The sequence below is a fragment of the Neomonachus schauinslandi genome, chromosome 10 (genome assembly GCF_002201575.2).
Source record: "Neomonachus schauinslandi chromosome 10, ASM220157v2, whole genome shotgun sequence".
NCBI classification, from domain to species: domain Eukaryota; kingdom Metazoa; phylum Chordata; class Mammalia; order Carnivora; family Phocidae; genus Neomonachus; species Neomonachus schauinslandi.
The window spans coordinates 116,495,046-116,519,786 of record NC_058412.1 but is presented as its reverse complement, the minus strand read 5'-3'; the positions used below and the strand labels follow the sequence as shown (position 1 = coordinate 116,519,786).

Sequence of the window (24,741 nt, the reverse complement as noted above, 5' to 3'; positions counted from 1 at the left end):
ACACACACCACACCCCACCCTTCACACACACCACACACACCACACACACACCCAGCACCGCTCATACGCACCACACACACACACACACACACCACACCCCACCCCTCACCCATGGCACACATGTAGCACACACACTAGACTACATACATGCCACACAAATGTCACACACGCCCCACACACGCTGCACACTTGCCGCATACACACCATACACATACCACACGTGCGTGCACACAGACAAATGTAGGAAACTCAGAGAAAAGATAAGACTCAGATAAGCCCCAGAGAGAAAAGGGAAGGAGAGAAATGGGAGATAAACACAGAAAAGCAGGAGACTTCCATGCACCTCCCCTGCCCTCTCCCATGTCCGTCTGGATGTCTGTCTGTCTCCCTGTCGGGCTTTCTCACACACCGTCACAGCCCCAGGAGAGAGACGTCATGACCCGATGGCCATCCCACCCTGGCTCTACCAGCTCCCACCCCCTGGCCTTTGTCCCCTGCCTCACCCGTTGCTCCTCGTCCTCAGGCCTCGCTCGGCTCTGCCTCCTTGGGGAGCCCCCTGGCCCTCTGTTCACACTCAGGACCCCATCCCTACACTCCCGGGACCATCCGTTCTGCTCGTCTGTCCCAGACAGGAAGTGCCGTGTCCAGCGTGCTTCCCAGCGAGGAGGGCAGAAGGCCGGAGGGACAGACAGCAGGGCCACATGTTTGTTGGGGGAATAAATGAATTAATGGGGGGACCCCGGAGTAAGGGACAAAGCTGCTAGGGCAAGAGAGAGCTGGACAGAGAGAGACAGAGACAGTGGGGGAGAGGGGGACGCACTCACCCTGAGGTCAAGGGCAAACCACAGAGGGCAGAATGAAGAAGGAAGAGCCGAGAAGGCAGAAGGCAAAGAGGACACACGGCCTGCCGGGAGCAGCATTTACCCAGGCCAGTCACAGAGGAGATGCTCAGTAAATCCACAGCCCACAGTACTTTTAGGGGCCCACAAAACAATTTTAATTTCTCTTAAAATCAGAAGATAGACTTTTAGCTTAATTTTTTTTTAAGTAAACCCTACACCCAACGTGGGACTCAAACTCATGACCCAGAGATCGAGAGGCGCACGGTCCACCAACTGAGCCAAACAGGCGCCCCTCAAACAATGTTTTAATATATAACAATATATTTGACTTTACACCAATATTGTAATGGAATTTTAAATATTTCTTATGGAGGAAGGGGCCCACGAAGGCAAAGCTAACTGGGCCCACAAAGGTCATCATGGGGCCCTCTGCAGAGGGGGCGGGAGTGGACAGGAGGTGAGTTGAGTTTGGGGCATTTAAGGATGAGGTGTCCAGGGAAGGGTCGCCAGGGAAACCATCCAGGAGGGAGGCCTTGAAGCCGAGGCTGGAGGGAGCATGGGACCAAGTCTGGGGCCAGGATGGGGTGTGAGCAAAGAATCACCCCAGAGGCCAAGTCCCAGGAGTCCTGGGGAAGGGAAAGAGGGTGGGCGAGAGGCCCGTGAACAGATTCACATGCACACAGACGCACACACCAGAAAGAAGGAGGAGCAGGAAAGGAGGATCTTTAGGAAAACTGCAGAGATGTGGAGGCGGAAGGTAGAGAAAGACAGACAGACCCACTGGCGCAGAGATCCAGCCACACACATGAGGACACACAGACACACCCCAGCCTGGGGGTGGGACAAAGAAAAAGATGAACATTTAATGAGACCACTGCAAGGGGGAGGCATGGGGGGAGCAGAAGCAGACAGACGACAGACAGATGGACACACAGACAGAGCTAGGCGGAGAGACACAGACCCAGGATCCCACGGGTCGCCCTTCGAGGGCGGCACCAGGTCTGGGCACCAGGTGGGAAGAGCCCTCGGGTGGGGACGTGGGGACAGCGAGGGCTGGATGAACGACAGACAGATGGACAGAGCTCCATCTCCCCCCCCCCCAACACCACCCCCCCAGGCCTCCTTCCCTGGTTGTTCCCATCTCTGTCTCTGTGTTTCTATCTGTCTCTGTTAGTCTCCCTTTGTCTCTCTGCAAACCACAGCTTTTGGGAGCCCGTGAGAGAAAAATGGGAAGAGATGAGATGAGAGAAAATGCAGACAATGGACCTCGTGTGTGTGTGTGTGCACGTGTGTGAGAGTGTGCGCACATGCCTTCAACACAGGGTCTGGTCAGAATTTCATGAGGGGGAGAGGAGATGAAAGGAGCAGAGCCACAGCCTGGGAGGCAGCAGGGAGCAGGGGGGCGCACGTGCCCCACACCCCCACACCCCGCACACGCATGCACACCCTGCACAACCTGCACACCCTGCACACCCCCCACATGCATGCACACCCCGCACACGCACGCACACCCTGCACACCCCGCACACGCATGCACACCCTGCACACCCCGCACACGCATGCACACCCTGCACGACCTGCACACCCCACACACGCACGCACACACATGCACACACACGCACATCCTGCACACACATGCACACCCCGCACACGCACGCACACCCCGCACACGCACACACACCCCGCACACGCACACACCCTGCACAACCTGCACACCCCGCACACCCCATACATGCACGCACACACCGCACAATGCACGCACACCCCGCACATGCACACACACATGCACACACACGCACATCCCACACACACCGCACACACATGCACACCCCGCACACGCACACACACCCTGCATACCCTGCACACGCATGCACACCCTGCACACTCCGCACACCCCACACATGCACGCACACACCACACACGCACGCATACCCCGCACACACACGCATACACATGCACACACACGCACATCCCGCACACACCACACACACTGCACACACATGCGCACCCCGCACACCCCTCACACGTACGTATACCCCGCACGCGCTGGAGGGGCAGCAGTGGAAAGGAGGCTGGTGAAACCACAGAGAGCGGAGGCAGGGGGTTGCTGAGAAAGACACCCGGCACGGAGGGCCTGCCACAGAGCCGCAGCCGGGCGCGGGGCTCATACCTCCACACGGGCCCCGGCCGCCCCGGGCCCAGGGCAGATCTTCACCAAGTTGTCTACATGAATGGCTGACTGAACGGGCCAGCAGCCTGCAGCCAGAGCCGGTGACTGGGCGCCAGAGCACGGACAGACAGACAGACACACTCCGAGAGAGAAGGGGACACAGAGGCCAACGGGCAGAGACCAGACGACAGCCCCAGGTGGACACGCACACAGACACACGCCCCACCCTCTCTAGGTGTGCACACGATCCACACAAATCCCTGCACACACAGCTGGAGAAAACAGACACACTGGCTTCGCACCCCATTGATACCCAGGTACACGCTCACCCCGGAGCCTGCAGGCTAGCACACACCCCGGACACGTGTGTATACGGACACACACAGCCCTGGGCAAACAGATGCCCAGCCTCCCAATCACACACCCATGTGAACAAAAGGCTCACACAGCTAGACACACAGTCCTGGGAGCCCACACTCACAGACGACCCGCACACAAGTCCACACACACCTACCCGGACGCCCATGAGCCAACAGGCCCACGCACATACCCACGTGCACACGAAGGCACACACTCCCAGGAGCAAACAGAAGACACAAGCCGCAAACATCCATGCTCCTATGCTCCCAAAAGCTGCACACACCCATGGAGTCTCTGGGTGTCCATTCTGACCTGGATACTAGGGGATTTGGCTTGCAAAAATACTACTGCAGAGAGAAATGTCCTAATTTTGAAATTTGTTTCTAATTAGACCATTATTACAGCCACAGGTGACACACAGATACATGTGTGATCCGATGTAAAAGAAATTTCTTCGTATAGACTGTTGCACAGAACTACCCAGTTGTGTCCCTTCGTGGTGGGGGGAAAAGGGAGGAGAGGAAAGATCTTTGGATTTTTCTCTAGGGTGCCCGGGACTTTTGCTGCTCCAGCCTCAGCCCAGCCCAGCACTCCTGGGAAACACACAGCGCCCACAGACACATCTCCCCTTAAACACGTCCGCAACCCCACACAGGCCCAACGGTCCCACCCGGCCCCCAGAATGTCGACTGCCCCCATCCACCCAGGGCATCTGCGTCCCGAACTGCTCACGCTTTGGGAGTCCTGGCTTCCCCGGGAGCGTGCCAGACACGAGCCAGCCTTCAGCCAGATGCACTCCCTCCCTACGTAGGTGCAGGCGCGCACTCGGCCACATTCCGAAGTGGCTACCTCCAATCTGATCATGTCTCCCCCTGGCCTAGAGCCCTCTAGCCACCAGTGTGGCCCGAACAAAGGCCCCTCTGACCGCAGCCTGTCCTCACATCCCACCCCTCTCTCTCTCCAGCACACAGTAGGTGCTCAATAAACCACTGGCCAAACTTTTGAGGTCTGTTTGTGTTTAATCAGACAATATGCAAAGTATTTACAACCAATCCTGGATCCCCCCTCCCCCCCAAGCCTGGGCCGTGAAATGCGAGACCCCCCAGGCCCCGCCCAGAGCTGGGGGCCCCCTAGGCCTCTGCATAGTCATCTGAAATCTACAAAACACTGTTTATTTAAAAAAAAAAAAAGAACAGTATTAGGACACCTTATACAAAGGGCCCCGGGCACCTGGAAGAGGGCTTGAGAGTGCACCGGGGTAAGCGAGCCCAGGTTTGACTGGGATGGACAGCAGACTTGCGTCATAAACATGGATGAAAGGAAAAGTTGAAATTTCATGGGCAGGCCCTGCGTGGCCTGCCTTCCCGCTGGCGGAGCCCGGCTGGCTCGAGAACCCCCGGCAGCAGGAGTGTTATTGCTCTGATGGGGGGCTGTGGGGGAAATGTACATGTCCGGGGAACAGAGCAGGGGAGCGTTCTTACATGTTAAATATGGACACACATCGAGGAACACACACGTGCACACACAACACACATACACACACATAGGGGCCCTTGGCAAAAGGCCCACAAACCATCAGCCACCCCTTTTAAGGTGGGCACACTGAGGCCCGGGGAGGAGCCACCACATACCCTAAGGCTAAACACCAGAGCGAAGGCCAGCACGTCTCCGGACGCCCTCGGCTGGGCTCACCAAGTGATGCCAGGCCACAGGGTCTGGAGCAGAGCAGTTACAGAGACCACGGCCACCCAGGAAGGCAGACAGTGCAGCCCAGAGAGGACGCAGGGGCCACCCGAGGTCCCACGGCCAGGCCCGGTGCCTGGCAGTGGACGCTCATCCTCTCCCACCCCAGCATTAGGTACTCCTTTCCCTACTCATGAGTTGAGGGGTGCCACCTTGGGGAGGAGAGCAGGCGCCAGGCATTGAAATGACACAGGACACACTGGGGGAAGGAAGACCGGGGTTCCCTCTTGAGGCCAGGGCCTCCCAACCACTTGGATCTTCTATTTCTGTTTGATTGCCTCCAGAGCCCGGGAGCTCGCTCTCTTTCATGGCTGGCTAGCTCCGAGGATAAAAAACCACTCACATTCTGATTGACATCTGCTTCCCAACACCTGCCTCGTCACCCCTCATTCCTGGCTCCGCCCTCCATCCACCTCCACTCTCTCCCTGCACAACAGCCCCACCAGGCAGGCAGCGACAGCAGGACTCTGTCTGTTATCTCTAACTCAGCCTCGGGCCCCTGGTCCCCTGGGCTGCCCCAGTCTGCCCACGATGCCTCCAAGGACAATCCTGTTGGTTCCTGAGGAAGACAGGGAGCACCGGGTTCCGAACTCACCTCAACCCTGAACTGCTCTGTGGTCTTGGGCAAGTCCCATCCCCTCTCTGGACTGTTTCCCCATGGGTACTATGAGGACAAGGAATTGGTGATCTCTAAGGGTCCCTTGGGTCTAAGAACAGGACTTGAGGGGGGTGCCCACCCTACCCACCGCCATGAAGTCAAGCCACACCTCAGCTGCCCAGCCCGGGAGCCCACGGCAGAGCGGGCTGGACCCAGCAGCTTCCACCAACAGGTGTTTCAGAAATGGATGGCAAGGAAGCAGGGCGGCAGGCAGGCCGAGGGCCAGGGGCCCAGCACTCCTCTTTGGAAAGGCTCTTCGGCCAGCTCTGGAGGCAGACCTGGGGGACACGGAAGTGGGAAGGGGCCAATGCAAGGAGCAGGTTGAGGCTGGGAAAGGGTGTCCTCAGTCCGTCCTTCTTCCCGCTTCCTCCTGCTGAGCCGCACAGAGCTCCAGGAGGGAAGGTTGGGAGGACGCAGTCACCATGCCAGCCTTGGACCCTGTCCTCAGGGCCGCCCCGGGCCCCAAGCCCTTCCGTGCCACAAAAGAGGGAGGGGCCTCCTCACTGGCGATTCAGCCCCACAGAGGGGATCAATGCGGACAGGCGGAGGGAGTCAAGACCCTCCACCAGGGGCCACCCAGCCCAGGATCCAAGCCGAGAAGCCAGTCTGGCCCTGTAGCCTGCTCCCTATAGGTTCTCTCCGGGCTGGTACTGGGGCTCGGTGGATGTGAAGTAGTCCTCCAGGAAGGCCTGCAGGTACTCGAAGGTGGGCCGTTCCTCCGGCTCCTTCCTCCAGCACTGGCACATGAGGTCGTGCAAGGACTCGGGACACTCGGGCGGGCAGGGCATCCGGTAGCCACGCTCCACCTGATCCAGAACCTCACGGTTGACCATCCCTGTGGGAGGAGGGAAGCATGAGGAGACTGGCTCCGGTGAGGAAAGTCGGGTCGGGGAGGATGATGAGGACAATAGAGAGGGCCTCCCGCCCAGGATTGGGGGGTGTAACCATGGGTAAGTCCCCTCCCCAAGGCTGAGAGCCCTGACCAGAGAGCTCCTAAGATCAGCTGCTCACCCTCTTTCTTATACAGATGGGGAAACTGAGGCCTGGGAAGGGGTGTGACTTGCCCAACGTCACCAGGGCAGAGGGGTTCAGGGATCAAAGATGGGGCACGGGGAGCCCTCTTACCAGGGTAGGGCACCCGTCCCTTTGTTGTGAGCTCCGTCAGCAGGATCCCAAAGGACCATACATCTGACTTGATGGTGAACCGGCCGTAGAGGGCCGCTTCTGGAGCCGTCCACTTGATGGGGAATTTGGCACCTGCAGGGGGGAGAAAGGTCAGGGGAGGCTCAGTAGAACATCAGGACGGCACTGCCAGGAGGTACCACTCTCATCCCCCGCTGGACAGATGCAGAAACAGGCTCGGAGAAGGCCAGACGGCCCCGACCCAGACCCTGCCCACCTTGCCGGGCCGTGTACTCGTTGTCTTCGATGAGCCGAGCCAGCCCAAAGTCAGCCACTTTGCACACGAGGTTCTCTCCAACCAGGATGTTGGCAGCACGGAGGTCCCGGTGGACATAGTTCATCCGTTCCACGTAGGCCATGCCTGAGGCGATCTGCAGGCAGAACCCCAGGAACCCGGCTCAGGGACCACCCCAGCCCCCACGCCTCCCCACCGGGTCACCCTACCCTTCCCAGTCTTCTGGCTAGGGAAGTCAGCTTACAATAAACACCGTTGGCACAAAAAGCAGGACCAGTGCTCAGCAGAAAGAGGAAACGAAGGACAAAGGGCAAGGGCAAAGGAGAAACACAGACAAGATCCAGCCCGGGAAGCAGGGCGACCGTGAAAAAGAGGCCCCAGAGGCCCCACAGATACAGACGAGTGCCAGGCCCTCCCTGCTGTCCCGAGTCCCCTCTCTGAACCTGTTTTCTCATGTCAAATGGCAGGATAGCCATCCCGACCTCCCCTGATTGGGATAAGGATTAATGAAGAAATGACTGTTGAGCACCACCTACAGCAAGCAAGTACTAATGCATGTTTGTTGAGTGACTAAATAACCTTTACAAAGAAAATTGAGGCCTGAGGTCCCACAGCATGTCACTGACTTCTGATACCCAGCGAAGGGCTCTTTTCTCCACCCAGTAATAAATGTGGTGGGATCAGAGAGCATGGGGGGGGGGGGGCGGTCAAGGCAGGCCGCCTGAAGGGGGCCCTCGAGAGGCCAGAAGTGGCTAAGCTGGGTGGGACTGAGTGCTCCAGGGGCCAAGGCTGTGGGAGGTGGGAGGGGCTGACTCACCTGAGCAGCCATGTCCACCAGCTGAGGCAGCCGCAGGTACTTGCCTGTCTCCCCCTTGAGAAAGTCCAGCAGACTCCCTGGACAGAGAGAAAGCAGCACTAGCCCCTGCCCTGTCCCCCTGGAGCCAGGAAGCAGTGTCTCCCCGATCCTGTCCACCGGGGCAGGCCAGCCTCGCTTTAAGCGGCACAGCAGATTTCACGCAAACCCACCTCTGAATAAAGTCTCACTCAGCGTCTGTCACGCAGAAGGCAAAGCAGGATGGGAAACAACCAAATGTCTCCCTCCGGGAGAACAGAAACAGTGGTCCGTCCCTACAACGGACTACTACTACCCAGCAATAAAAAAGGGACAGACTACGGATACGTGTGACAAGGACGAACCTCGGATGTAACAGCACATGTGCGGTTCTAGAATAAACACAGCTATGATGACAGAGAGCGTGAGATATTGCCTGGCTTTAGGGCTGGAGGATACGGCCTGCACCGGGCAGCAAGGGGGCCTTCTGGGGTGATGGGGATCTCCCGGAGCTCGACTGTCGTAAGGGATACCCGGAGCGTCCGTTTGTTAAAACTCCCGCGACTGGACACTTAAAATGCTGTATTTTATCATGTGTAAATTATGCCTCCAAAAAGCAGATTTTGAACAATTTAATTAATTTAAGAATTAAGGACAGGTCAAGCCAGGGCCTTGACCTAGAAGTGGCTCAGCTTGGAGGGGTGCGGGACTTCTCTTTCAGCCGCAGCACGGCAGGTGGCGTTGGAAGACCAGCCAACTGGGGGAGACAAAGTGCACTGTGGGAAATCATTAAAAAAAAAAAAATGACATGAGAAAGACATACCCTCGGTATGACTTTCCACTGACGTGACAAGTTGGTTCTATTCCATTCCATTCCTTTTTAAAAAACGTGCAGTCTAGATCTGGGGGGACGTGAAGCGCGTCCCCTCCTGCCCGGCAAGGGGCTGCCCCGCGCATCTGTGCACCGGGCACTCGGGCCTCACCCTTGCTCATGTACTCCGTGACGATGTAGATGGGTTCCTCAGACACCACTGCATACAGCTGCACCAGCTTCTCATGCCTCAGTTTCTTCATGACCTGGGCCTCCTGCAGGAAGGCCTCCGGAGACATTGTGCCTGGCTTCAGGGTTTTGATGGCCACCCTGGTGGTTCCGTTCCAGGTCCCTGTGGGGGCAAGGGGTGTAGGCTGCCTCAGTGAAGGCCCTTCCCATCCCACAGGGACCCAGATCCGCCTGCCTGGGAACCAGTTTCGTTTCCGGCCGGCCTAGCCAGAATGTGACAAGTCCAACCAAGGCCCACAGGACCCTCCACAGGAAGCTACGACAAGGGTTAAACGAGTCTCTGGTACACGCTCAAGAAACTGCAGCTGCTGAGCCGTTGTTCATGCTGTCATTAGTAGGAAGGTCCCCAAAAGCGGCACATTCACCTAAGAGATGGAGGATCATGGCTCCAACTCAACCGCTCTCTCCTGAGGGACCACGTTCCTTCTGGGCAGCACACGGAGGGTGAGTCAGGAGTTAGCAAATGAACGGGGCTGGGGAGGGGAAGCAGAGCGGGCCTCAGAACAAAGCCACCGCAACGAGAGGCTGTCCCGAGCCATGCTCTCTAAAAAGTAAGGCCCAGACCAGGCACACGAGGGCGTGGAGGTCAGACTGGCCAGGGTCAGACTCCCAGCTCTGCCTCCTGACAGCAGTGAGACTGTGGGGCGGTCAGTTCCCTCCTCCGGGCCTGTTTTCTCACCTGGAAAATGCAGATGCTGTCGTGTCTCCCTGTGGGGCTGTTTGAGAATTAAGTGAGACTTTAAGCACTGGGCCCAGCCCACTGTGAGGGCTCCGTAAATAATAGCTACACTTGTCATTTGATTATTATCTGGGCTTTCAAACTGTGAGGCCTTGGGGGAAGCCGTAGGCTAGGCCAGCGTGTTGAATCCGAGTTGTTGTGCCAGCTGGACCCGAGGTCCTTTGATGAGTGGCCTGGGACCCATTCCTCCCAGTCTCTGGGCCTCCACCTGAGGGCCAGGGCCCAGGCCTATGTCTAGGGCCCTCGCAGCACAGGACGTCTGGGGATGTGTATCTGGCACTTCCTGAGAGCAGGAATGAGCCCCTGGAACATCCCTCTCCCCTCTCCGCAGCTCAAAGCCAGCACCGCCCCTTTCCTGACTTGGTCTGACCTCCAGCCTGCAGGCCTTTGTCCCTGCATGGCCCTCCACCCAGCAGCCCTCTGTTCTCCCCCGAAGGGAGGAACATGGGGACAGTGATGCCGAGTGCACGCCACGTCCTACGTGACGGCGCACGGTGACTCCCGGCGGGAGCCACGGGCTTCCACCCGTCATGCCTACCTCACACCAGCCTCCCCGATCCCTCCGCATCAGCAGGAACCAGGCAGCCGAAGGGGGCCTGGGTTTTGTCAGGGCCGCATGGTGTTTGTTTTCCAAGACAGTTTGCCGTTTCTCCAGGGTTAGACAGGAGATCGTTAACAGGCCCAGAACTTGCCAGACCCTGTGCTTCACTCCCTCTGTGAGCTAAGGCTTCTCTTCCCAGGGCTGAGCGCTAACGTGTGGATGCACGCTGGGCCAGCATTCTCTCACACCCCACGGCGGGGGGGGGGTCCTCTTATCCCCACCCCCATTTTACACTGAGGAAGACAGAGTCAGAGTGGAGCCACCTGGCCCAGACCACACAGCATCTTCAGGGAATCATGATGCCCAGCCCCGAGCAGTTCTTGGCAAACAAGTGCCATGGTCTGCAGAGGTGTGGGGGAGCTCCACATTTAAAACAGAGCCCACTGTTCAGCAGAGGCGATTGAGGCTCATGGTGGTGAAGCGGCGGGGGCGGGGGGGGGGGGGGCAGGCCACGGGGGCCCCGAGCTGTCCCATGGGATGGACATCTGTCTGGTTTTCAGATAGGGACACCAAAATCCCCCCCAAGGGGACCATGGTTTCCTCTGGGGGGAAGGGGCAGGGGCAAGGCCTTACCCATCCACACCTCTCCGAAACAGCCCTGGCCCAGCTTGACCTCCAGCCGCAGGGACTCCCGAGGGATCTCCCAGGCATCCTTGGCCAGGCCCTGAGTCTGGGGCTTGGACGTGGGGCACACAGTAGTGAGGCGGTGGCACAAGCCGTCAGCATGTTCTGAAGACAGAGGCGGGGAGGCAGAGTTCAGGCAGGGCATCTGCCCTGGGGCCTCCCTGTGCCTCGGTATGACATACGCATGGTATGCACGCAGGCTCCGGGGACACAGGGGATGCCCTCGAGGCCAGGTATCCACACCTGAGTGTCACACACCCTCATCCCACACAGGCCACACTGCCTCACGCATCTGCTCACGGAGTTATTCACTCATTCATTCATCAGACTTTAAAGGGCGGTCACCTCGGTGAGTTCAGTGGAATCCTGCCCTCAGGGAGCTCCCAGGGCAGGGGGAGCCCAGCCTCCCTTCATCACCTCCCAGGGCCACGAGTGTGACGGAGGAGAGCAGTGTGTGCAACAGCAGATGGGCTGGATGGAGTCTTGGAAGGCTTCCCGGAGGAAGTGTACCTGAGCTTGGCCCTATAGGAGAGGAAGTGGTTGACTAGGGACCACCACTCCAAGCAGAGGGCACACTGCCTCATGCACGGGCAAAGGCAGAGAGAATAAGCCTCTGGGTTGCACGAACGGAAAGGAGGCCAGAGGGGCTGCAGGAGAGTGAATGGGGGGCAAGGGGCCCCTGGTAAGGCAGGGAGGCCAGCCAGGCTTAGACCAGCCGAGGCCTCAGAGGCCACGTGGGGGTCTTTATCCTGTGATTCCCAGGTAATCTCTGGAGGGTTTTGCTGTCGGGGAACAGTGTTCAGAATGAACCGTGCAATGACAGCCAAGGGGGCAGAGGGGTGGCAGGGGGTAGAGGGGTGGGGAGGCCCAGCTGACAGAGAAGGAGGTGGCACAGGATGGGGAGTAACTGGCGCTCTCAAGCTAGGCCACACCTGCACACAGAGGCCACAGCCACAGCCACGCGGGCACCCACAGAGACCCACGCACATGAAGACACACAGACCCTTGACCCTTGGGTGCCCCCAGGGAAGCCCTGAAGGGTCCATATACTGCACGCATGCCCGCCCCCAGGACCTGCGCCCCTGTGTGTCCTGGGAGCCCTCGCCCTGGCTCCCAGCACCCCCCCACACACTCCCTCCCTCTGCTGCAGCCGGGTCTAGCCGCCCCCTCCTCTCCCGGTAACCGGTTCAGACCGGTCCTAGGGCTGCAGAGACAAACCGGCCTAAGCCCCCTTCCTTCCCTGCTCCCCAGCCAGCTGCAGAGGAGCAAAGAGGAGGGTGGGCATGGTGGGGGGAGGGGGCAGGAGGAGGGAAAAGAAGGGGAGGGAGGAGCGGAGCGGGGAGGGAGAGAGAAAAAGGAGGGGCAGTGGGGGGAGAAGGAGCCCCACACTCTCAGGATCACAGAAGCCCCAGCCCGTGTTGGCCCCAAAGCTCCCCCCGACCAAGGACCCTGGGAGGAGGGCAGAGCCCCTGCCCCGCGCCTGCCCGGCCCTCACTGGAGTAGTAGGCCACCAGCTGCTGCAGGCTGTTGAACTGGGTGCGGGAGGTGATGTAGAAGCCGCCGCTGTCCAGCTTGCGGATCTTGTAGTGCTTCACGTTGAGGCCCTTGGCGTTGTCAAAATCGGACACGGAGAGGCAGTAGGCACCTGCAAGGCGGGCCCAGAGAGGAACAGTGACCCCCATGCCCATCACCCCCCACCCACCCCTCCAGGCCACAGTGCTAAGTGCCCTTCTGTGCCTGCCCAATGAAGGAGGACAGGGAGGCCAGAGCGGCAGCCCCAGCCCAGGGCAGAACCAGGTCCGGTCAGCCCGGTCTCTGAGCACCCAGCCCTGGGGTGGCCATCAAGGCGGGGTCCAGTGAACCGAGGGGTCCCTCATCGGAGACCCTCCCCATGCACTCTCGGCCCGGGCAAGACCTCCGAGGCTGAGTGTATATCCCAACTGGGTGACCCGGACAAGTCGCCTGCCCACTCTGGGCCTCAGTTTCCTCTTCTGCACAACAGGGTGACTCCCAAGGATGCCAGGAAGATCTGAGACCACATGTAAGAGGGCCTGGCACATAGTAGGTGCTCAACAAATGTTTGCCAGGAGCCGGGAATGGCCCTAGTGGGTTGTGTGTCCCTGGCTTACCTGCTTCCACTCTCATGGGAGCACTCTCTGTGCCCCACACCTTCCTGCACACCCCGGGCTCATGCAGGAGTGGGTGGTCAGCTGAGGCTGCGGCATGGGCAGAAGGCCACGCGCTGGGCGTGGCCTACAGGCCGCCAAGGGTAAGAGGAGCCAGCCCTGGTGGCCTCCTCCCTCCCTCTCTTGAGCCTGGAAAAGCTTTTGGCTGGAAAAGTTTCCTCCTGCCTAGCAGGCCTGGCTAGGAGCCCCTGTTAACCTGAGCCCAAGAGATCTGAGCCTGGGATCGAGGCTTCAACAGCCAGAGAAAGCCCATTTCAGAAGGTAGGGTACAGCGCCCACAGCCCACGGCCCTCCGGGCAGGGCTCAGGTACGGGTTACCATCTCCAGTGTAAAGAAGGGGAAAATGAGACCCAGAGAGGGAAAGCGGCTAGCCTCAGGTCACCCAGCAAGTCAGGCACACAGGACTGTAACCAGGTCTCTAGAGCCTGCATCGAGCAACCACGACTAACAGATGGCCCAGGCTACGTACACACAGACGTCTGCGGCCTGAGCCGAAAGCCAGGCCCAGCCCACATGTGTCCGTGCACGTGTGTCCCATGCTCACACAGGGACACACTCCCCAGGCCCCCAGGCACGATCCACTCGCACACAGCAACACCCAGACAACTCCCACTCCACGTGCACACACACGCCTGGACTCACACATGGCCTGCATGGCCACACACCTGCTCACCAATGCACACACCCACGACACGGACGCTCTGCTTCCCATCTCCCGCTGAACCCCAGGCCCACAGGACATGGCCCAGCTTCACTTCCACTTGCAGAGGGGCTAGAGAGAACGGGGGTGACCCGTGTTCTCCAGCTGGGGGAGGAACAGAAGGAGAACAGGGACCAGGACTGCTGGGGAAGGGCAAAGCCAGCTCCTCGCACCTAGCCCCGCTCTAGAAGCCCCTGGAGAGGGAGACGGAGAGGGGCCTACTTCATCAGCACCCACCCTGGGAACAAGTCGTTTGCCGTGTGACCCTCAGGCCTCCCGACAGCCTGTGCCCACACGTCATCTGAGGAAACTGAGGCCAGAGAGGCTAAGTGTCATTGCTTGCTGCGCCTCTGGCCACCCCAGCTAGCTCAGTGTTCCTCAGATGTAGCTCCCTGCCTCCGATCCTGCCACTGTCTCTACCTGGAGGGCTCTTCCTATCCCACTCCAGGTACCAAACTCCTATTCATTCCACAATACCCGACTCAAACAACCCACAAAAGGCTCTGTTCCCACTGGCCAGCAGGAGTGCTCCTACCTTTCGTGGTCTCGCTTTCTCGCACTAGAAAGGTCCCTCTCGGGTTCTCTGCATTGAGCAGTAACCGCTCTGACTCCCGTCTGGTGATCTTGCCAAAGTACCACCTGGGGCAGGAGGAAGGAGAGTGGTGTTGGTGATCTAGGCTTCCGTCCACCCGCTGGGCCTCTCTCTCTAGGATGTGGCTGGGGCCCTAGGCAGCCAGACCACCCACTCCAGCCCAGGAGACAAGCTCCCAACCAGCAGGGTGGGGGGCAGGCAGGAGACCAGGTTGCGTACTCACTCCTCAGCCTGGATAGAATCGGAGGGCGCCACATAGTTGCTCGGGATGTAACCCGTCTGTCCCGTGCTGAGCGAGTGGGCCAGCCACCAGTCACCCTCTCTAAGGAGGGGGAGAGGGAAGGAGCAAAGGAGAAGGAGCCATCAGCGGTGGGCCCCGATGCTGCCATCTTCACAGGTGCTGTGCTGGGGGTCCCCAAGGCCAAGTGAGGCGCTGGGAGCTGTGGGGCCAGCTTGAGTCTCGTGCTGCCAGGCCACACTGGCCTGGGATTCTTTCTCACCGCAGCCCAGATGCCTCTTGGCCCAAGCTGACTCAGACGGACTTTGTCCAGGACTGTGGCAGGACTGAACTTGGTCAGCCTTGAGGCCTAAATTCACAGGGGCAGAGTCCTGGGATGGGAAGTAATCTGCTTCCCTTCAGATAGACCAAGCCGTCTCCAGATGCCAAGAGCTGTCTCGGGAATGAGGGAGGGAGCTCCCTGTCTCTGGGAAGCAAGCAAGTTGTAACAGGAGAGATGATTCCTGCCTAGGACAGATGTCAAGCCAGATCTTCAAAGCTTCCCCAAGCCCTGAGATTTGGAAGCGGGTGAGACCTGGGTGGAGGTAGGGGGTGGCCCTTTGGGGGCTTGGTAACAATTCAGGCACTAGCCCTGCCAACCAGAGCAATGCTTCCCTTGGTCACAAACCACTGGCCAGCCCTGAGGGAGCCCTCGGCTGAAAACTACAGGCCTCCTCCTGCAGCCTACCCATCTACAGGGGAAACTGAGGCCAAAGGGGGCTGGGACTTGCCCAGAGTCACACAGAGTCATGTCAGAGGGGCTGAGGTGGCAGAGCCCCAATGCCCAGGGCACTTCTACACTAACTGCCCCATGAGGAGATGGGGACAGGGGCAGAGGAGCTCCCTGCACGGTCGGGTCCCCTGGGCCTGGGTGGGAACGGGGAGGGGGCGAAGTACCTTTGCAGCCATCTGAATGTGAACCAGGTCTGGCTGGAGCGGGGGTCCAGAGACACAGAGGAGAGAGGAGAAAGCGAGAGCCCAACAGGAAAGAAGAGGCAGAGATGGGGGTGGTGAGAGAGAGAGGCAGAAAGAGCAAGGAAGAGAGCAGGAGAGCAGGCGGTGCTGGGGACCGGGGACAAGCCACAGAGGCCTCACATCCAAAGCAACCAAAGGGGACAGGGACGGGTCCAGGGGGAGTGAGGGGAGGCCAATGGGAAAGGCTGCCTGGGAAATAGGGCTCAGCCCCCTTCCATTCCCACTGTGCAGATGGGAAGACGGGCCAGAGAAGAAAAGGCCTCTGCTCAAGGTCACACAGCCAGGCCCAGGATCCTGACTCCCAGATCAGAAGGAATCTTCCCCTACAGGGTACGGTGGGGCCTGAGAGCTCGCGGAGCTTCTCACTCCAAGGCTGCCTTTGGACCTCACCACGACCACGACCCTGAGAAGACACATAGCAAGCAGGATGTGCTCCCCCTTCCTCACTGCCAGGGCCCGGAGAAAGAGGCCCTTGCCCACAGTTGCACAGTCTGGACTTGAACCTGGATTCCTGGCTCCTGGTTCTTCTGAGCTGCCTCTGACATATTCTTCAGCCCATTTGGAAGACAGAGAAGTTGAGGCAAGGGGAAAGCAGGCTGGGAGAACTCTCCAAAGACTGGTGAGAGTACAGGTGAGCACCCAGACCTGGGGGCTCGGTGGGGTGGCTCGAGGCTGAAGCAGAGGGTAGAGAGTGCCTTCCGGAGAGCAAAGGGAGCGTGCGTAGGGCTGTGAGGAATACCCGGCCGTGCAATTGCTGCACGCCCGCTCAGGCAGGGCCACGAGCTCACGTGGCTGTCTCTGCTGGAGAGGGAAGGCTCTGGAGTAAGGCGGCAAGGCCAACCTCAGGGAAGGCCCTTGGAAGCCCAGGACCACCATCCATCTCCCTGTCGTGCAAACACCCGGGGGTGTCCACATCTGTCTGTCCCATGTGATCCTCAAGGCCACCCTGTGAGGAAGGCAGGCCTCAGCCCCCAGATGAGGAAACTGTGGGCTCAGAGATGTTGAGGGACCAGCCCAAAGCCACACAGCACCCAGGCTGGAATAACCTAGTACTTTCTTTGTAGGGAAACTGGGGCATAGAGTTGGGCAAAGACTTGCCCAAAGCTACAAAGCAAGAACTCAAGTCACAGGGAACAGCTGAGATCTTCCAGTCAAACCCTTCATTTCACCAGTAGGAAAATAAGGCACAGAGAGGGGCAGTGATTTGCCAAAAGCCACACAGCAAATCAATGGCAGGGTAAGGGTGAGAACCAGGGCCCGAGTGCCCACAGCCAGACACAGCAGGTCCCCCGGGACCCCTGCAGCTTCCCCAGGCCACTCAGAGGCTCAGAGACCCTCAGGAGAGCCAGGGGAACCTAGAGGAGGCAGCAGGGCTGGGGGCAGGAGACTGGGTCAAGATCTAGGTCAGAGGCTACAAAACTAGACAGACTGACAAAGCCACAGTCTGCAAACTGGCCGGCCTCTGGGGAGCCTCCATCCATGCACTCAGGGGGGAAGGCCAGCAAGGAGCAATGTGCCCAGAGGCCAGCCAAGCAGGTGGGGGGGGCTGCGGTTCAGCCCTGCTGACATTACCCAGACTTCAGCCAGCAGATCCTCCGGCTCCCTGACATGTGAGTTTGGGGTTTCAAGTCCAGGTTTGGGGTTTTATTTAGTTCACAAGGCAGGGATGAGGTGTACCACAATCTCACAATGGACCCAAGGTCCAACTCTGACCTGGCCCCAGCGTGAGAGGTGTCTAAGAGCTTGAGCTCCAAGAGTCAGACGACCTGGACACCATCCCGCTCACCACCTGCAGGCTACGTGACCTTGGCCCTGCCTCCGTTTCCCCACCTGTAGGATGGGGATATTCACGCCTCCCTCCAAGGATATAAAATACCAGCACAGCGCCTGGCACAGAGTAGGGGCTCAATGTGCATGAGCTGTTAGCACCTTGATTTGGCTTAAAAAAGAAAAACAATTAAATCTGTGTCTCTATGGTGCCCCTCCCCACTCTCCAAAATGTTTTTAAAAACCAAAGCAACAAAATTAAATAAATAAATAATTAAATAAAAACCAAAGCAGCTCAGTCCCAGTCTCCAATAAGGATTTGCTGTGTGACTTTGGGCAAGTACCCTACCTTCTCTGGGGCTTAATTTCCTCGTCTATAAAAAGGAAATAATATTCGCAGACTCTCCCTTGCAGGCAAAGTGTATAAATCAGTCAGCAGCAAGGCTTAGGGTCAGTGAAGATAATCAGTGTGGCCATCATCTAGGCCCACCTGTGGAATGGGGCTGTCAAGCCACATCATCCTATGTCATTGGCCTGGGAGGCTCAAACCCACCTTGGGTAGCTGCCAAGGGTGGGGGCTGGTCCCCCATGAGGGGCCCCATAGCTTCCATGATGGGTCCAGTCCAGCAGGGACAACAATCTAAGCCCAGACTTGGAAGTAATCTATCCGGCTGAGCCGATTTACTACATCTAGCACCTGCCGGGGCGGGGGGTGGGGCGGGGTGCGGCTGGTCCTTATCAGATGGACAGGAAGAAGAGAAGGACGGAAGGGAATGACACACATTCCCTGCCCCATCCCTTGCCCTCCCACGTGTGGCCAGCGGAAAAGCACTGGACGGGGAGTCCTCCAGCTACAATTTTATATCCCAACTGCTGTTCACTAACTATGTGACCTCATCCTCTTTTGGGACCTTAATCCTTGAGCTGGCCAGGCTGGCCTGTGGATCAGGGTATGGCAGCTTCAGAACCCGGGAAGTTACTCTGGTTTGGTCACTTGGGTTGTTGGGACTGGTCACATAAGCACTTTGGGAACTGCAGGCAAGCCCTGAGGCCTAGGGACATGGTCAGTGGGGAGGCGGCAGACTGAGGCCTGCCAGGGGAGGTTGTGTGAGGAAGGTAAAAAGGTATCCCTTGCCCCGTGGTGGGAAGTGGAACTGGAGTACCCAGAACGAGGGGGGAGACATCAGTGCCTGCTGGATGGCTCCCCCAAAGAAGTTGCTGGAATCCGGGTAGGAGGAAAGGGCAGTTTGGGGAACAACCCAGAGTCAGACCCAGAAGGGCCCTGACTCCTAGAGACTCAGACACCAGGGCTGGGGGCTCAGGACAGTCAGACGTCAGACCCCAGTGGGCTTCTTCAGACCCAGGCCACATAGCACCTGGGATGCTGGGACCCAGGGCCAGTTGGCATGAAGATCCAGGGAGCAGGGTCTCCAGGCCGGCTCCTGTGAGTACCCAGGCCCAGTGAGCCCTGGCCAAACCCTAACGACAGACAGGCTAGTCCTTAAGCTCTCCCCCTCCCCAATGCCCAGCCCAGCCACTGGCTAGCCTCAGGACGTCCCTCACTCCGGCCAGGCCGGGCCGGGGCTGGTGGCAGGGGTGGGAGTAAATCATTGGCCCTAAGCAATAATGGGGGTAGGACATGCACGGTAGTCCCTGGGTGGCTATGAGGAACACCTCAAATTTGGGTGACTCATCTGTTACTAAGTGCCCCCAGCCCCTCTATCCCTCCCCTTGCTCTGGTGCCCCACCTCCACCACCACCGGACTTCTCAGGCAAAGGGGTGGCTGAGCATTGTGATGGGGGCAGGGCTCCCGGTGCCCCTCTCAGTCATGGCGCCTCACTGCTACCCAAGGGCTTCCCATGGACAGGACTCGACCACTTGCGGCCCCAGGCCTGGCCCAACACCCTCAGCCCTACTTGGAAAGCAGGAAGAAGGGAGGGGAGGGGCCAGACAAAGGACAGGGCAGGACAGCCCTCCGGCTCTAGGTGGAAGAGGCAGAACCAAAGCTTCCAGAGCCTTCCCTCCCACCACACCCTGTTTGCTCAAGCTGTGGCCCCAGCCTGAGGTGCCCTTCCCATCACCTCCGGTAGAGATTCCCCTGAAACTGGGGCCCTTCCCTCCCCCTGGCTCCTCTGGCCGTGGGTAGGAGGGCCTGCCTGCCCCTCCCAGCTCTGCCACCACCAGCTGTGTGACCTCGAACAAGTCACCTCACCTCCCGGGGCCTCAGTTTCCTCCTGTGCAAAGTAAAGCAAATCAGAGTTTCCACCTGCCGGGGCTGTGGTGCACCCACACGACACCAGGCGTGCTCGGCAACACCAGGGACGCAGCCCGCGCTGTGATATGGGGATCCACGAAGGTGGCAGACCCGAGAGCAGCCCCCCGGGAGCTCCCGGTCTGGGGGAGGCAGATGCAAACCGCTGGGACCGCCCGGGCGCTGAGCAGCACTAGCACTCTGACACGCAAGGGGCGGAAAGATGGGGAGAGATCTGCTGCCCGAGTTCCCATCCCGGCTTTGCCACCTGCTAGCTGTGTGACCTTGGTCAAGGGCCTTCACATCTCTGAGCCTCAGTTTCCTCACCTGCAAAAGGGAGACAGCCCCTCCCCCGTCACCAGAGCCCTGGCAGGATTGCATCAAGGAGTAAATACAAGGACATGGGTAGAAACGCCTGGCACAGCACCTGGCACCTCTTTTCCCTTTTGCCTCACAGAGAAGGCCGTCCTGAGCTGGATCTTGAGGGATGAATAGGAGTTTGCCAGGCAGAGACGGGAGAAAGGTGTTTCAGGCAGAGGGAACAGCATGCACAAGGGTAGGGAGGCATGAACGAGCAAGACACACTTGGAGTTGCTGATGTCCAACCTCCTTAGCCAGGCCTTTGAGGACGCTCAAGGACCAATTCTACTCTATCCTCAGCACCTTCTGGCCTTTCCACAGCCCTGAGGCCATCCCGCCCCCTCCAGCCCTGCACCCTCCCGCAAGCTGCCCCTCTCAGGGGACTGCCTTCCGCCACTTCCACCGGCCACAGACCATCACTGTCCTTCCTTCCAGGACTTGCTTGAAACTTCCGGTCCCTGCAGTCCCCACCAGCGGGGGGCACACAGCAGGGACTACACGCCCGAGCCGACCCTGGCCCTGCCCTCTGCCTGTCACTGGGTCTGGACTGGAGCCGGGCCCCCGGCCACGCTGGCTCCGGGAAGGCCCCTCCTCCACCCGGGCCTCACCGGGCCGGCACTGGACCCTGCATACAGCTGGCACTCAGCGGAGGCCGACCGGTCAGGACGGAGAGCGGCCGGGTTAGCAGGAAGGTGCGTGGGGAGGAGGCATGATATGGCAAGTGAGAGGGGGATGACGAGACCCTCCCCAACCACAGCCCAGGGTTAAAGTCAGGACCTGGTCACACTGGTTGGGGGCAGGGCCTCAGCTGGGGAAGCTGGAGGGGGGCAGCCAGAGGAGCCAGGATCCACAGGCAGGGACATGCAGTGGAGGCACATGCAGACAGCAGCCCCACCCCCCCCTTTAACCAGCGAAGCCCCCCGACCCCGGCCCGCCACCTATGGAGTGTATACACACCTGACATCCACCTTCCTCCTAAGGGCCAGCGAGAGAGAAGCAGAGAGAGGGAGAAGCTGAGAGGGGGCTGGAGGGAGCAAGCAGGAGCCAGGAATTGGGGGGGTCCGACTGAGGATGAGGAGGTACAGCAGGCCCCGCCAAGGGCAGCAATGCAGCAGGTGCTGAGCTCTGCCCCGCCCTCTGTTGGCAGTGCCTGCAGGAACAACCCCCTGCCCCACTGTGACGCTCCCCACCCCTCACCCCTGGGCCTACGGCCCAAAGCCTGCACCCACCCCCCCATGACAGGCATTGCACCCCACCCCCGGTACACTCCTGACAGGGAAAGGAGAGGAGGAAAGAGGAGAGGAAGGACCCCCACCCCATGGCTAGAGCCCTCCCCACCCGTCCCTGCTCCCCTGCCCACAGGGGCCCCAGAGCCAGCTTGGCCCTAGGATGCCCCACCCCAAGGCTGGAGTCTCTGGAGGTGAACCAGACGTCCACACCCCATCCCAGTTATAACCCCCTCACACTGAGCGCCCAGTATGGGTCCTCTGTCCCCTCCCAATTTGGGCCCCACCCCCTGCAGCTAGAGACTCTGGCTCAACCAGCTGCCCCAGGCCCTCCAACCCCAGGTCCCTAAAGAGGGCACCTCCGCGGGCAGAGCCTCCAGCTTTAGGCCCTGTTTTCTGCAGTCCTGGGTCCCAGGCCCAGTCCTACCCTGACCACATGCCCCTCTGTGAGGTCTGGGATGCTGTGTTCTATTGAGTTACTGAGCCAGGATCCCTGCCCTGGGAGCCCTGACCACCACCACCAGTCTCATCTCCCACAGGCCCAGGACGGTTCCCTGGACCCCGGGCCAGCCTTGACACTAGCCATGTCAGCTACCCATCGCGCTGTCCCTGGCTCTGGGACGCTCAGAAGTGGCTCTGGCCCAAGACCAGGTCCAGGGGATAGGGTCCCAAGGGAAGATGGGGAAGGGAGTCACTCACGTGTTGTTGACAATCTGGAGGCGCTCCCCTTTCTTGAAGGACAGGTCGGTCTCTGTCCGAGACTCATAGTCATAGAGGGCCACAAAGGTGGTCACTCCACCTGCAGAGAGGGGTGGGATGTGTCAGAATGGCCAGGGCCACAGCCCCAAAGAGGGGTGCACAGGAGGGTTTCCCACAACCGTCACAGCCCAGCCCAGAGGCGAGGTCACCTTTCCAGGGGTGGGCCTGCAGCGTGTCCACCTGCGTGCGCGTGTCTGGGCAGCCCTGTGAGGGTGTACGGGAGGCGTGTGCATCTCTTCACATGTGAATGTGCCCACTGGGCTCTAGGCGATCCTGACTGTCGGCTTCGGTTGAGTGCCCATCTTCCCCACGGACCCAGAAGCCCCCAGTAACAGGCATCTTTGTGTCGTTCCCAGAGTCTGGCACACAGTAGGTGCTCAAGAAGCAACCGTGGGTGAATGAACCAGTGAATGAAGGACTCTGCGCCTGACTCGGTTGTCCTGTTTCTCTCTGTGTGACTAGGTGCCTCGATGTATCTGGGGAGATCTTGGCTCCTGGTACTGTCCCCTCAAAGAGGCCCTCTCTGTCCCCCATTTTAACCACAACCTTCACCCCACACACACCCCAAGGCCCCTCCCTGCCCTTTTGTTCCTTCCTGGCAGCCCCACCTTCGAACACCCTACACATTTTATAAGCCTTGCTCGGTTTTTCTCCCCCATGCTCTGCATACTGCCATGTCCCCAGCACACAGAAGGGGTACCACGAATGAATGGGTGTGGGTCTGTTCCTCTCACCTGGGGATATGTCTGTGTCTGAGGCATCCACGAGTGTCCCCGTGTCTCTGTGTGTCTGTGTGTTCTCACTGCACGTGTGTGCATCCGTGGGCCTCTGGGTATCGGTGATGGTGTTGCTAGCTGAGCCTGTGTCTGTACCCCGTGTGTCTCTTTGAGGGGCTTCTGACTGCCCGCCTGTCTTAATCTGCGAGTATGAGGTTATTTGTGCATGTATGTTTGTATTTGCGTCCATCTGCATAGTTGTGTGTCTGTGCCCATCCATGTGTCCCTAAGTGGGTCTCTACGTACATGGTGTGTCTGTGAGTATCTCTGATGGTGTCTCCAGCTCAGCTTGTTTAAGTGTCTGCATAGGTATCTCAGGAGCTGCTGACTGTGTGTGGCTCTTTGTGTGGCTCTGGGACCACACCGGCATCTTTCTCTAAGCATCCCTTGCCTGGGGCCGCCATACCCCCGGACGCCAGCAGAGGGCGCAAGGGCGCATCGCGGCGCTGGGCCGGCCCCGAGGACCAGAGAACTCCCTCCTCACCTCCCTTGCCCCCTCTGCCACCCAAGGCCTCCTGACCTGACCCATCTCTGGGCTGACCAGAGCAAAAAGCAAAGCCTCAGACCCGGTCCCCACGCTGCCCTGAGCAAACAGCCCCCTGACCCTCTGGGCCTCAGCTCCCCACTACAGTCCCATATCTCTAGACCCCTTTATACTCCAGATTCACCCTCAAAGACAATGGATGTGCACCACACTTTCCAGTTTATAAAGCCCTTCCCCACCCACCGCCTCCAGGAAACTCCCACAGTCCCCAAACCAAAGAAACCCAAGACCCTTCCCCTTCAGCGAGAGAAGCAGCGGCAGGGAGAGGCCCGGCCCACAGGCACCCACACTCCCAAGGCCCACTGACCAGCCAGCGGCCCCGCCCTCTGCGGGGAGGTGACTGTGTCTGAGGAGTTGAAGCCCCCGAACAGCTTGGGCTCAGCAGCTGCGGAGGGGAAGGCCGTACTGGGGCCTCGGTGGCCATCAGCGGAGGCTGGCTTGCTGGGCGTCTGTGAGGTGGGGAAGGCACCCCCGCCGCCTCCGTGGGTGTTCTCGGCGGGCTCCAGGCTGCGGCGCCGTTGGCTGGCATCCTTGGGCTTGCTCTTGTTGCTGCCCATGGTCTTGGCTGGAGAGGAGAAAGCACCCTGGGGTGAAGGACTGCTGGGCCTGGGCCCTTTAGACAGTCTCCACTCCCCCACCCATTCTACAGATGAGGACACTGAGGCCCAAAGAAGGGTACTAGCCTCTTTGGGTAAGTTCGACTTTCAGAGCCTCAGTTTCTTAATCTGTAAAGTGGGGATAATGATGGAATCCATAAATGGTTTCCTTGGTATGGGGCCAAGCACAGAAAAAAATGACTCATAATCAGTAGGCCTAACCTCCCCCACCTTCCCCTGAGTCACTTTCTGTCTCTCATGGGCAGGGACAGTATCTGAGTCATGTCTATATCCCAGGCACACAACACATAGGAGAGGGCTCGCTGAGGATTCACTGAGCAAATACATGACTAACTGAAATGGTCTCACACCAGGGTGAAAGGTGCTAAAAATTGCAACCAAGGCAGGGATACAGCAGGAGGCTGGAAGAAGGAGAGATGTCTGGGAGCTCACCCCAGCCACAGGGCCTTCGCACATGCTGTTCCCTCTGCCTGAATGCTGTTCCCCGACCACTTCACCAGAATAACTCATGCCTCTGGTTCTCAGCTCAAAAGTCACCTCCTTGGGAAGTGTTCCCCAAATCCTTTCTGGTCTAAGCCCCCCTGACTTTTGTACCTCTCCTTGATAACACGTGGCTCAGAAAAAAAAGCAAATTGAAAGCTCTCCAGTGATGCCCACCACCCTG

The 24,741-nt window shown here is 59.2% G+C and overlaps 1 protein-coding gene across 3 annotated transcripts in view; it reads right to left on the bottom strand.

Annotated features, from left to right (window-relative positions):
- Positions 1 to 4,377: 4,377 nt before the first annotated feature.
- Positions 4,378 to 24,741, bottom strand: part of SRC (SRC proto-oncogene, non-receptor tyrosine kinase) — a 31,879-nt gene continuing 11,515 nt past the window's right edge. For 2 of the 3 annotated variants that reach the window (XM_044918939.1, XM_044918940.1), the window contains 12 exons: positions 23,768 to 24,025; positions 22,081 to 22,180; positions 14,748 to 14,846; positions 14,468 to 14,571; positions 12,542 to 12,691; positions 10,996 to 11,151; positions 9,006 to 9,185; positions 8,008 to 8,084; positions 7,173 to 7,326; positions 6,899 to 7,030; positions 5,004 to 6,608; positions 4,498 to 4,802 (listed from right to left, as the gene is read on the bottom strand). In XM_044918939.1, coding sequence (XP_044774874.1) covers positions 6,400 to 6,608; positions 6,899 to 7,030; positions 7,173 to 7,326; positions 8,008 to 8,084; positions 9,006 to 9,185; positions 10,996 to 11,151; positions 12,542 to 12,691; positions 14,468 to 14,571; positions 14,748 to 14,846; positions 22,081 to 22,180; positions 23,768 to 24,017 — 1,611 coding nt within the window. In that variant the 5' untranslated portion in view covers positions 24,018 to 24,025 and the 3' untranslated portion in view covers positions 4,498 to 4,802; positions 5,004 to 6,399. Of the gene's footprint in view, positions 6,609 to 6,898; positions 7,031 to 7,172; positions 7,327 to 8,007; positions 8,085 to 9,005; positions 9,186 to 10,995; positions 11,152 to 12,541; positions 12,692 to 14,467; positions 14,572 to 14,747; positions 14,847 to 22,080; positions 22,181 to 23,767; positions 24,026 to 24,741 lie in introns of all 3 variants that reach the window. The other variant, XM_021689261.1, reaches the window with a different exon arrangement.